The sequence below is a fragment of the Salvelinus fontinalis genome, chromosome 6 (genome assembly GCF_029448725.1).
Source record: "Salvelinus fontinalis isolate EN_2023a chromosome 6, ASM2944872v1, whole genome shotgun sequence".
Classification (NCBI taxonomy): domain Eukaryota; kingdom Metazoa; phylum Chordata; class Actinopteri; order Salmoniformes; family Salmonidae; genus Salvelinus; species Salvelinus fontinalis.
The window spans coordinates 35,292,761-35,306,179 of record NC_074670.1 but is presented as its reverse complement, the minus strand read 5'-3'; the positions used below and the strand labels follow the sequence as shown (position 1 = coordinate 35,306,179).

The 13,419-nt window shown below is 45.9% G+C and overlaps 1 protein-coding gene across 1 annotated transcript in view; it reads right to left on the bottom strand.

The window, feature by feature from the left end:
* Window positions 1–3,629: 3,629 nt before the first annotated feature.
* Window positions 3,630–13,419, bottom strand: part of LOC129857760 (zinc finger protein 407-like) — a gene marked incomplete at its 5' end in the record, with an annotated part of 121,263 nt that continues 111,473 nt past the window's right edge. The window contains 1 exon segment of the mRNA XM_055926302.1: window positions 3,630–5,751. Within this exon segment, the coding sequence (XP_055782277.1) occupies window positions 4,862–5,751 (890 nt within the window).

The window sequence follows — 13,419 nt, the reverse complement described above, 5'->3', positions numbered from 1 at the left end:
ACATCAGCTATCTGAGCAGCTAACCGATCGCTGCAGCTGTACATAGTCCATCTGTAAATAGCCCACCAAATCTACCTACCTCATCCCCATATTGTTTTTATTTACTTTTCTGCTCTTTTGCACACCAGTATCTCTACTTGCACATCATCATCTGCTCATTTATCACTCCAGTGTTAATCTGCTAAATTGTAATTATTTCGCTACTATGGCCTATTTATTGCCTACCTCCTCACGCCATTTGCACACACTGTATATAGACTTAAATTTTTTATATTGTGTTATTGACTGTATGTTTGTTTATTCCATGTGTAACTCTGTGTTGTTTGTGTCGCACTGCTTTGCTTTATCTTGGCCAGGTCGCAGTTGCAAATGAGAATTTGTTCTCAACTAGCCTACCTGGGTAAATAAAGGTGAAATAAAAAATAATAATATTGTCAATCTAAATGGAACAACATTTAAGGATGTTTTGACACTCTTTTACTTCAACAAAGTTTTCATGAAGTTTTTTACGTTTTTTTTTTTAAACATTACATGCTGGGGAAGGAGGGGAATCTATCTCTCTCTCTCTCGTCTAATTAAAAGCACTTACAGTTGTTTCTCGTTCAATGTTGAAACGACAGTTATTTCGGTCACACCGCTCTTCATAGTGAGCTAATCGGATCGTTTTTCAATCACGGCTTCTCTTAATGAAGTGTTGAGAGCGGCGCATGTCTGTGGGCCCGATGTGTTTTCAGGGGTGCTTGTGTGTGTTTGTGGCTATGCTTGAGCGTATGTGTGTGTTTCTATTTCGCAGTGTGTGTTTGGGGGGGGGGGGGGGGGGGGTTCTGTGGGGGAACGCCTGCTATGAGTGGCTCAGGAATGGAGTGGGGCTGTCAATGTATGTCAGGCGCTGAGGTAGGTGTGGTAGTGGGTCTATGGTAGGAGGGTGGGGGTGGGGGGGGGGGGGGGGGGTGCTAGCGATGGATCAGTGTGATCAAAGACAGGGATACGGGGGGAGGGAGATGGAAGGCCCCATCATTCCTTAATTAGCGTCAGGGGTCAGATTTTTTAAATATTTTTTATAAATAACGTGCCCAACGTAAACTGACATTTTCTCTGGCCCAGATCGTAGAATATGCATATAATTTACAGATTAGGATAGAAAACACTCCAAAGTTTCCAAAACTGTCAAAATGTTGTCTGTAAGTATAACAATACTTATTCTGCAAGCGAAAACCTGAGAAAATGTAACCCGGAAGTGATATTTAAAAAAAAAAAATCTGTGTTCCCTGGCCCGTCCAACCTCCATTTAAAGGGGTATCAACCAGATTCATTTTCCAATGGCTTCCTCAGGCTGTGACCAGGCTTTAGACATAGTTTCAGGCTTTTATTTTGAAAAATGAGCGAGTCTTTTCAAAAGTAGTCAGGTGTCCTCTGAATATTTCCTGCGCGCGGGAGAGGGGCACCCCATTTTCCGTTTGTCTCTTAATGAATAGGTTATGGTTCGGGTGAAATATTATCGATTATGTTTGTTAAAAACAACCTGAGGGTTGATTATAAAAAAACATTTGACATGTTTCTACGACCATTACGGATACTTTTTGGAATTTGTCGAACGGAACACGGCTTTGATTTTCTGAACATAATGCGCAACCCAAATGGCGTTTTTTTTGTTATAAAAGTCATATTTATCGAGCAAAAATAACATTTATTGTGTAACTGGGAGTCTCGTGAGTGCAAACATCCAAAGATTATCTAAGGTAAGCAATTCATTGTATTGCTTTTCTGACTTTCGTGACCATGCTAATTTGGGGCTAGCTGTTGTAGCATTGGCAGCTACACTCACAAAAGCTTGGATTTCTTTCGCTGTAAAATATATTTTCAAAATCTGACACGATAGGTGGATTAACAACAAGCTAAGCTGTGTTTTGGTATATTTCACTTGTGATTGCATGATTATAAATATTTTTAGTAATATTTTTTGCATTTGTTTAGGAAAGGGATCCCGTAAAAGGGATCCGTAGCGCAGAGAAGTTAAAGAGATGAACCACTCCTGATCTGTTGCTGCCGCACTATATAAGCTTTCACAGACTCCAGAAATTACAGTTCAGTTAAGAGTACTGATACAATGATTGACTAGAAAATAGAGAATTTACTGAACATCTCTTCAGCTGCCTTCACGTTCCAGGTACAAGACCACATAACATAGAAAGTAGACCACGAACAAACAGGTCCCTTTAATAGAATTGTACCTGCATGCTGTCCCCAGGACACAACACACAACTAGAGTGTATCAGTCTCAACGAGAATGCTAATACTGCCAAAGGGGCCGCAAAACTAATAGCAGAGACATTAAGAAAATGATCCACGGGCTGATATGTTTTCTATAGACGGTGAACTAAACAGAATTGCCATATTTATCATTCTCAGAGAGATCCCAACCCCCTGTCCCTCTCCTCTCGCTCTCCCGTCTGCCCCCACAGAGTGATGGAAAGAGAGGGAGGATAGCCCCCCCCCCCCACCGGCCCTCTGCCCTTTTCCGGCTCGCCAATTAAGCTGCAGCGGCAGGTTTCCATCAACCGTCTGCCCGTCGTCTCTAACGGACTCAGGCGAACCGGGCCTGTCAGGAAATGAACTCATCACTCGGTGACAGCTGCTAATTTCTCCCTCTTCCATTTCACACGCACGGCCTGCTGTAGCTAATAATGAACCACCCGTCTCTGATTAGGAAGCCGCACAGGGTGGAGAGAGTGAGACCCACGCCGCCCGCATGCACATATATAAGCATATTACACATACACACACACAAAGCAATACACACATAGAGACCCACACACCATGTTGATTCACGTGACCTAATTGTGTTAACTGGGAGGAGTACGTGTGAAAGGAGACAGCTAGGATTGCAGGTTTTAGCTAAGGCTAAGGATCCTGTGCTAGTCCAGTGTAGCAGAGAGACATACAGTATGCCATGTGAAATTACAGGCTCACCTTCCAACAGTGGTTATGAGGGGGATTTCTCTGCTGCTGTTCGTCTCTCACCTCACTCACTCAATCCAGCTGTAATCCACTCCTCTCAGACAGCCCACAACTCTCTCTCTCGCTGACACACACACACACACACACACACACACACACACACACACACACACACACACACACACACACACACACACACACACACACACACACACACACACACCTGGCTGTGTGTTACATTAAAGGGATGATCTCCTGATGGCCCCTGTGTGAAAGCAAGTCTTCGGCATTGTGTTCATAGCCGTCACGCTGGGCTCCCACTCACTCAATCAGAGCCTAGGCTGTACTACGGCCCTAAGTGAATATTGATTCCCTCTTCCAGCTCTTGAATACTGTAAGGAGAAAGAATGTGTGTGTTCTGTTCAACACAATGGAGGGAGAGAATAGGAGGCTGACCGAGGGAGAGGCGGATTATGATTAGGATGATGGTGATCATGATGACGGTAATGATGGTGATAATGACAATGGTGATGATCATGATGATGGTGATTGGAAACACACTTGGTCGAAGCTCCTATGCCAGTTGATGCATGTAAATTCATGTGGTTTATGTGAATAGGAGATTGTATCACTGTCATAGAAAACTTGAGGTGAACTAACACCCCTCCAAATGAAGATTGAGCTTTATTGTCATTACTCAAACGCCAGTATCATTACAATTTCATTTACAGAAACATATATTTACATTAACTGAGAGCAGTAAAACCAATGGAAAAAAATACTTGTCAACTTGAATTGAATTATGATTATCAGAAACTCAGCACCGTGACATTTTGAGAACATCCTGAAAAACAGGTGGACTGCCCCTGGATTCAGACCAATCAGCATCCTGACCATATTGAGCAATTGCTGAAAAAAAAGCCAATCATTGGACTGCCCCTGGATTTAGACCAATCAGCAGCCTGGATATTTTCGATGTCCAAAATGCTATTGGTCCTAGATTCAGCAAGGTATGATAGCAAGTTGTAATAGCCTGTCTTATCAAAACATGACCTATTAATGTACCTTTTAAATGAACAAACAAAAAATAATTATTTAATTTACAATTGCAAATTAATTCACTACTTAAAGGAAAACTGCTGCATTTTGCATCATGATGCAAAATGCATCATACCGGCTGTATTTCTGTATTTTGAAAGTTATATATCTTGAGAACTTGATTGCTGATATGCAAAACATTTCTGTACTATATCAACAATGGACTAATTAAACAAATACCAAAATATCGTTTTTGGGTTGGAAATTTCCTTGAAAATAAAGCTGTTATTATTCTCCAACTTTCAATAAAACCAAACCATGCAACTTAAAGATTCTAAGTCTTTCTAGATAACGGGAAAATGTCCTGCTGGAAATGTAATATTAAAATTATTATTTTTGCAATTGAACACACTTCAAAAAATATAACCATGTGAAAATAGCCTATGTATTTCCAGTCATGACTTCAAAAACAAGTGGTAATTCTGGCATTGGCTGTAAAATTATGCAGATGTTAAATAATGTTAGCAATAATCTTCGCCCCTCACTATAACTCCATAGATGTGAAGGTTATCCTGAGTAAATCGTTACAAAATGGAGATAAAGCTATGTAAAAAAAAATATTACATTTTCCAAGAGACAGAGAAAGACTCTTAAGGGCTTTAAGCTAGACATTTGTTCATCACACAGGGAGAGTCTCAATTGCATTTCCTTGATTTCTTGCATCCTCTCTCCTCGCCTCCTACTCAAAACCCAATGGATGAAAAGGTCAGAGGTCACTCCCCTATAACTTCGTATCCAACGGCTTTTGAAAAGGAGGCGAGGAGAGAGGACTCGAGGAATCAAGGAAACTTGCCACAGTCACTGACTAGTCCACCTCCATCTTCTCCAGAACCACGTTGTGTGTAGCTCCATCCAGGTAGTAGACCATCCTCTCCCCAGCCTGGCCCTCTGAAACTCCCTCGCTCTGCTGGTCGTCCTCCCCTCCCTGGTGCTGGGTGTACATGGTCCCCTCCACCTGGAGGGTGTTGTCATCCAGCTCCGTCACGATGTAGTGGGTCCCCTCATTGTTGACGATCACCTGGGTCAGCCCCTCCTTCATCATCAGCTGGCTGGCTGCAAACTGCAGCACCTCCTGGACCACCTGCTCCTCCTGCACCTGCTGCTCCTCGCACACCTCCTCCTCCGTCTTCACCTCCACCTCCATCTCCTCCTCCTCCACTCGCTCCATGACCTCTGACACAACTTCCTGGGTCATGACCTCTTGGCTGTCTTCTTCCTGCTGGCCCATCTCGCTGACGGCACTGAGGAGAGCATCCAGAGCCGTGGATGACTCAGACACCATGTGGTGGTGCATCGCCCTTCCCCCATGACCTCCGGCTGCAGACCCGCCGGACTCCAGCAGGACGTACTGGGTGGTGCCTCCGGCCAGGTGATGTGCCCCGCCTGCAGACACCTCCCTCCCTGAGGAGATGACCTGGCCATCCTCGGTGATGTGGAGCACCTCGGCCACCTGGCCCGCCATGGCCAGATCCCGCAGGGTGGCAGCGGCTGACTCTTCCAGGGCCTGGTCGAAGGCCATCTCCCCATCGCCGTAGCCCTGGATGATAATCACCTGCTGGACACCCTCCTGGCCCTCCAGCCCCTCCATGGAGCCCACCCTCCGCACCGGGAAGGCCCCGTCAAACGCTGTGTCAACCTCCACGAATGTGGCTCCCTGGCCCTTTAGACGACACTCGAACGACTTGGACACGATACCTGGAAAAAACACAGAGATATGGAGCAGTGTTAATGGCAAAGCAGTATGACGTGCGTTGGGTTTTGATAACATTCTGTCAATGATCATTTTAGTAATTAGGACCATTTATTCTTGTAGAAAAAAGCACGCATATTTGTTAAAAAAATAAATACACATTCATTTTTTCCGAAAAAAATGAGAATATCAAGATATTACAATGGGTGACAAGAAGTGGTGAGACATCAGATGGTGCTAATTGATCCACACCATGCCCTGGCAGACCACAGGTTGCTATGGAGTTGCCAAGGCGATGGGAACGGTGTTAGAAATGGCATTGTTTAAGGCAGAGAGCAGCTCAGAGGATTCAGACGTGCAGAATCTATCCAGAGAAAAAGGATTTGGAGAGGGAGAGGAGACACTCGCTCACATACACACACCAACACACACGCCCTCACACCAGACCTGGGTCAAATATTGTCTAGGCAGGTGTGCTTGGTTCCATTGTACCAAGCTAAATGTAAATCAGAGAACGAGGTATTTAAAAAAAATCGGAACCAGGTCTGCTTCACACACAACAATAAACGCATCAATCATTTATTTCTCACCGTCATTTCTATTTCTATTTGATTTAACTCTTATTTTACCAGGTGGGTTGATCATTTGATGGTAAAAGCTACAAAATGGCCTGTAACAATACATTTCTCAAATGAAATGCAAAATCTCACCAATCTCCTGAAGTACACGGTAGGTAGGCTTTATCGCAATAGAAACAAACATTCATGACAAGTATAATGACACAATAGGAAAACAAATCTCCATCATTCAGAGTGAACACGTTTAAAAACCCGTAGTCGTGAATGCTTCAGTCGGAAACATTATGGTCAGTCTATGGACAGTCTATAGAACAAGTGCTGTGACAACTAGGATCGCCTGTCCCTCTGTATGGGAGGCTGACATTTAGTACAGCAGAGGTTACAGAGACCCACTAGCCACCGCTATACTGCTAACGGTTTATGCCACCTCTCAACTGCTAAGAGCTGAGAGGCCAACCAGAGAGGACAATAACTCAATGCTGTGATGTTTTATACATTACCATAAAACCAGTATGTGTACGTGTGTGTGTGTGTGTATGTCTGCGCTTGTGTGTGTGTCTGTGCTTATGTGTGTGTGTGTGTGTGTGTGTGTGTGTGTGTGTGTGTGTGTGTGTGTGTGTGTGTGTGTGTGTGTGTGTGTGTGTGTGTGTGTGGCTATAGGAGGCATCGCTAGCGTGTGTCACATTATCCGCGGGGTGCTGTCTGCCGGGCCTAGCAGCAACCTGCCTGCCCGCTGAGGTTTATGGGGTGTCACTCAGTCGCCGCCGCCGCGAATCAAGTTAATGTTGCACATCCCATCTCTTCACTTGTCCCCGCACTCCCGGTGGAAGAACAACATTTGAACAGCGTGATTTGGCCCCGGCGAGAGGCTGATGCGTGTTTAATATGTGTTTTGAGTGTTCTGAGTGACTGATTCCTTTAAACAGCGAGTCGTGAGGACAGAGAGAAGCACACTGCATTATTTGAAGTGATTCCAAACAAGATGGAGGCTCGGCGAGAATAAGATAAAAAGAAAGAAGGGGAGCGATGGAAGGGAGGCTCTAGTGTCGTTTCTCCAGATGAGAGTGGCCTCCCTACGGAGAACGAGGGAAAAGCCACAACAGAGATGGAATGGGGAGATAATAAAGAATTTTGAGAATTATAGTGTCAGAGACACAGGAGAATGCAGACGGACAAAACGACAGACAGTCAGTCAGTCAGACACATACAGAGCCAGTGTGTTTGCATACTTAAAGACCTTGAAAAAGAAGAAAATCGTACTGTTTGTCCATTTTGTTTGTTCAAGCCCTGACCTCAATCCTATAGAAATTTTGTGGGCAGAACTGAAAAAGCGTGTGCGAGCAAGGAGGCCTACAAACCTGACTCAGTTACATCCGCTCTGTCAGGAGGAATGGGCCAAAATTCACCCAACTTATTGTGGGAAGCTTGTGGAAGGCTACCCGAAACGTTTGACCCAAGTTAAGCAATTTAAAGGCAATGCTACCAAATACTAATTGAGTGTATGTAAACTTATGACCCACTGGGAATGCGATGAAAGAAATAAAAGCCTAAATAAATCATTCTCTCTACTATTATTCTGACATTTCACATTCTTAAAATAAAGTGGTGATCCTAACGGACCTAAGACAAGGAATTTTTACTGGGATTGAATGTCAGGAATTGTGAAAAACTGAGTTTAAATGTATTTGGCTAAGGTGTATGTAAACTTCCGACTTCAACTGTATATATTGATCAGTGGATCAATGCCCCCAGCCAGCACAGCCTGTGGTGTTGGGTAGAGGAGGGGGGGTTCTAAGTGGCACTACTTCAGGGAGGAGAGGGCCGTTGCCTGGGAAGCGGTCAGACGCCACTTACCAGCAGTTGGAGGAGTTAACCTTAACACCAAATTGCAGCCCCCACCAATCAATTACACAAGTCAACCTTAACATTGTCTGAACTGCCTTAACACTGAACCGAACCTACAAGCATTTAGAGGGAATACGAATCAACCTGGGCATAGCGGACAGTCGAACCTTGATTGGACATAAGCATAAGCCAGCTCAGTCAATTATACTGTATCAAACATGACGGCACAATGACAACACTGTGACAAACACATGGGCTTTAAGATAAAATTATTTTCAAACAGAATCCTTTACAATCCCTCTACGCCCACGATTACGTACAATTAGAGATATGAACCTGGATGCTTCGAACGGGGCGGTGTGAGACCACTAAAACCCGAGATATTTTATTGTGTGAGGCCGGTTTTTACAGCTGATGCACAAGCAGGGTGGGTGTCAGTGGTGCTGTCGGGGCGTTGAAGGTGACACAGCTAAGTAGTTCAAGTGTCAGAGAGAGCACGTATCCAGGGCTGTGGGGGCTGTGGGGCGGACATGGGAGGTTAGGTTAGGGGGAGGGTTAGCAGAAGGACGCCCCCCCCCCCCCCCCCCCCCCCCCCCCCCCCCACTACAAAGTACAGGCTACATGCTCGGATGTAGACCCACTCCTCCCCCCCTGTGTCCCTCAAGCCCAGGCAAGGAGAGGCGGGGCGGGGCGGGGACAGTGGGGACCAACAGGTCAGCCGTCTAGGGAGGTGTCCTTGTCACCTGCTTTGTTCCAGCTGAAAGGGACTGAGAGGGACCACTGTCAGCTTTACAAGCTCTATGAATCAACACCAGAGAGAGAGAGAGAGAGAGAGAGAGAGAGAGAGAGAGAGAGAGAGAGAGAGAGAGAGAGAGAAAGAGAGAGAGAGGGGACTGGCCTGGTGACCAAAAAAACAAGCAATTACACCAGGATGAGATTGACACTAGGGGGACAGATGGATGAGGAGGGGAGAAAGATGAAAGAAGGATAAGGAGGAGAGAGAAGGATGGAGACACAGCACAGTGCACACCCCAAGGACAAACAGCCATACAGGAGCGCACTGATCTTTCTAGGTCAACCGTATATTCAACATGTAGCTCAAGAGAGGCACATAAGTTATATTCTTCAAGAATCAATGGGTTTAAATCATTCATTTAAATAATCATAAGTAATCATAAAAATCACAGAGTGGGCCTTTAAGGACATATAATTAGGACATAGGGCTGCCAGTCAAAGGACCCAGGCACACAACTAGGGTTTGGTACAGTGTTGGTCACCCACAATGTATACAGCCAGGTCACTATCCTCCTCTCTCCTCCCTGCAATCCTCTCTCTCCTCCCTGCACTCCTCTACCTCCCCTCAGCTCCTTTTCTGCTGACTATCCCCTGGCCAAGACTGGCTGACCCCCTGGTCACCCACGCCTTTGCCACCAGGGGACGGAGGGTGGGGAGAATGTGGAGTGAGGGTAGGGAGAGGGGGTAACCCTTGATAAAGGTGACGTTTTGGGGGGGGGGGTTCCTACCCTTTGTCTCATTGACCTTCCGTATCTGACCACCCAGGAATTGGAAGAGGACTGGACGATTTGTTCAGAGGAATCCCAGACACACACACATTTCACTGACTCTTGGGTGAATTACCACCATGGTCCAAGCTGCTTTCTAGCGGAGTTGCCGTTACATTATACATGTGCCCCATAAGTCACCATGGGTTCTCTTACAGAGCACCGCTGAGAAAGCACACATACACGCACATGCACACACTCACGCACACACACACACACCCCCTTCCACTGGGGCACAATATCTGTGATAGTTAGCGTCAGATCGAAAGCTTGATAAAGGAGCTGAGGTTAGTTAGGCCTGCATGAGTCTCCGCTCAGAGGACTGACACATGGAATCGTCACAAAGAGCCCAACAGAACAGACTGCTTCAGTCACTCCACTCTCCTTCCTGCCCTCCTCTCACTCTCCCCATTACATGCTCTCTCTCTCTCTCTCTCTCCCTCTCTCTCTCTCTCTACCTCTCTCTCTCTCTCTACCTCGCCAACTCTCGGGAGGTGGACCTTTGATTGCTTCCTTAATTAGCCATGTCAGATGGCTCCATGGATTTACTGGTGATGTCTACATTCTGAAGATAATTACACGCCTTTCCCTTTCTCCTCTCTCCCTCCATCCCTGTGTTCCCGCTCTATCCCTCACACTCTCACATGACTTAATGATTCATTATGAATTTGAAGTTGGGAAGAATAAAGCATATTTTTCCCCCCCCCCTAATCAACATGGAGATTTCCACTGTAATTAAGCGTAAAAGTTGATATTTCTTTGTTGCTTTGCTCTGTTGCTTCAGAGAGAAAGAGAGAGAGAGAAAGAGAGAGACACAGACAGACAGACACAGGGCTGAAAGTCAGATAGTCAGACAGATTAAATATTCAGCCCTCTGTGAGTAATGAAAAATATGGGGCGGCAGGTGGCCTAGTGGTTAGAGTGTTGGTCCAGTAACTGAAAAATTGCTGGATCGAATCCCCGAGCTGACAAGGTAAAATAAACACGTCGTTCTGCCCCTGAACAAGGCAGTTAACCCACTGCTCCCCAGTAGGCCGTCACTGTAAATAAGAACTTGTCCTTAACTGACTTGCCTAGTTAAATAAAATAAAAAAGTACGAGCTTCATGTCTAAACCACAGAAGATGGAGAAAGCGAGGAGCGAAAGAAAGAGATGGAGAGAAACAAATAAAGACAGCGACCGCGAAAGACAGACAGAAACATTTGGTAGCGCAAGGCCTAGCAAAGTCGAGGCAACAGGCCTGACCAAACCCAAACCTGCTGCGTTACATCCCTGTTGTTACCTCTCGACGACACACCGTTCTGTTTACGTTACCTCCAGATCATCCCTGGTCGTATTTACCTAACAGAGGCATTGCGGAGATATTTATCGTGGTGAAGGGGCTAAATATAGAGCTGGGGAGACGGCGTGAGGCGACCATGGTGGGAGGTTTCCCTCTAATCTCCATCTGCAGGCTGACAGGCTGGAGAAAGCCTAATGAATGGCCCTTTTCATCTGCACTGCCTGTGTGTATCTGACAGTATAAATATTTAGCAATATCGGAGTCAGCTTGTGATTTTACACAGATGGAGTGATTGATGCCTCTCGGCGGCTGACGCATGCCAAAGACGATCTCCGGTGTTATGTAAACCAGCCCCGCCTCTCTCTCACTCTCTCTCACTCTTTCTTTCTCGCGCACGCAAAATCGCTCCTCTTCAACCCTGTCCTCTCTGGCTCTTTCGCAGCTCGTCTTCTTCTCCCTCTCTCCTCCTCCCTCTGTCGCTTTTGCAGTTTGCTGCCGCCTGAATTTCAATCCTTTCAAGGTACTGTAGGTTTTGGATATGGACTCCAGTCAATAATGAAGGAATGCTTTACAAAACCACTTTAACAGCGTCACAGGCATTTGCATGTGTGCGTGTGTGTGTGTAGATCTCATGAACAGATGACAGTGTGGGCAGATTCAGAGGACTTCACACACAGCTGTCACCCAGCCCGGAGAGACAAGCCAGACCAGCCCTTCTCTCCCCCTGCAACTGGATCTCTACGTGTGTGTGTGTGTGTGTGTGTGTGTGTGTGTGTGTGTGTGTGTGTGTGTGTGTGTGTGTGTGTGTGTGTGTGTGTGTGTGTGTGTGTGTGTGTGTGTGTGTGTGTGTGTGTGTGCACATTAAATGTATGTGTGTGTGCACACAAACAAGCGCGCGTGTGTGTCTGCGCAGCCACTACAGAGCCAATTAAAGAAGTTGAACAGAAGAACACAATTCCAGAACATACATAGGGGAACTTTAAGAGAGGATGTTGAGGATTTATTGACCTTGTAATTGCCTGTAGAAAATATGCTCTCCTAGTAATGGCCTTTCTGGGCTTTAATACATTTTTTTAAATTAGGGAGAATATCTCCTCTTTTTCGCCATGCGTTTTTTTCTTCTCTAAATTGCATTTAAAACTCCAATCTCAAACGCGCCCAATTCCTTCATCAGAGAGAAGAGCAGATCTATTAATCGAACTGTCCTTTATCGAAATTAGCATTCAAATGTGATCGGTTCCACTGCGCCGTCCGGCCTGGGGTTTTCATTCCGGGCGGAGGGAGGAAGTGGCCCTCGTTGCAGTAACTACAATGTCTTTCAACACCAATCTCTCCTCTATTTGACCTCTACTGATTTACAGCTGCTCCTCCGTAATGACAACAATTAGTATTTCTCCCTCTCTCCTTTATCTAGCACTTTTGAGTTTGCTTTCTCCTCTGCAAGACCAGGTGAGTAAAGCTACCGTTGAACCCCCCCAAATCTAGTCCACACTTTACAAGCTCAACTGGAAGTTGCTACTCTGATATGGGACTAATTCTAAAGACACAGAAAGACAAAGAAATCCCATAAGTCCCAGTTTCAACTGTCTTCCCACGTAGAGTGTAGGGTAGTGCTGTTGACTGGCTGGCTGACTGGCTGGCTGACTGGCTGGTGTGGGAGTGATCGGTGGTGCCTTAACCCCTATAAAGTGTCTTATTGACACAGTGATTTGTGACTATGAGGCTGTGTGTGTGTGTGTGTGTGTGTGCGTGCGTACACGTATTTGCTTGCGTGTGATTGTCCGATGGTGCGAGTGTGCATGATATCGGGCCGTATCCCTGCCTCCCTGTCCCTCCCTCAGCCCCATGCAGCCGATGAGGAATGAACCGTCCCAGGCCTCCATTTCTCTTCTCCCCGTGGCTGAGTCTTACTTACCCTAATGATGTATAATAGCCTGAAACTGCACTTAACCTGGGCCCTGGCGTGGCAGAGACCGAGTGGGAGATCCATGCTCATTACAATGTTTACCACAGGCTCAGGGGAAGGAAACAACCCGTCACCTCCGAGAAATGAGGGACGTTCAAAATCACACTCAATCAAATCCAATCGAATAACACTGACAGCGATAACCCTCCCATTTCAGCCTGCACCTTATCGACCGGAGGTAAAACTTTGATGGAACAAGTGCAAAAACCGGTTCCTTCATTTGTTACATGTGTACATGAAAACGCCCGAATCGTATTCGTTGGGGTACACCGTTTCAAAACGTCGGACAAAGAAAGGCTCGGGGAGTCCCTCCCTGTTTCAGTCCATTCTCGTCCGTTTGGAGGCTAACGAACACAGTAGTGGCTAACCTAGTCAAATGGCTCCTACAAATACAACTTTGAGCTTTTCACACTCCGACGATCATATCAACGCACATGAGT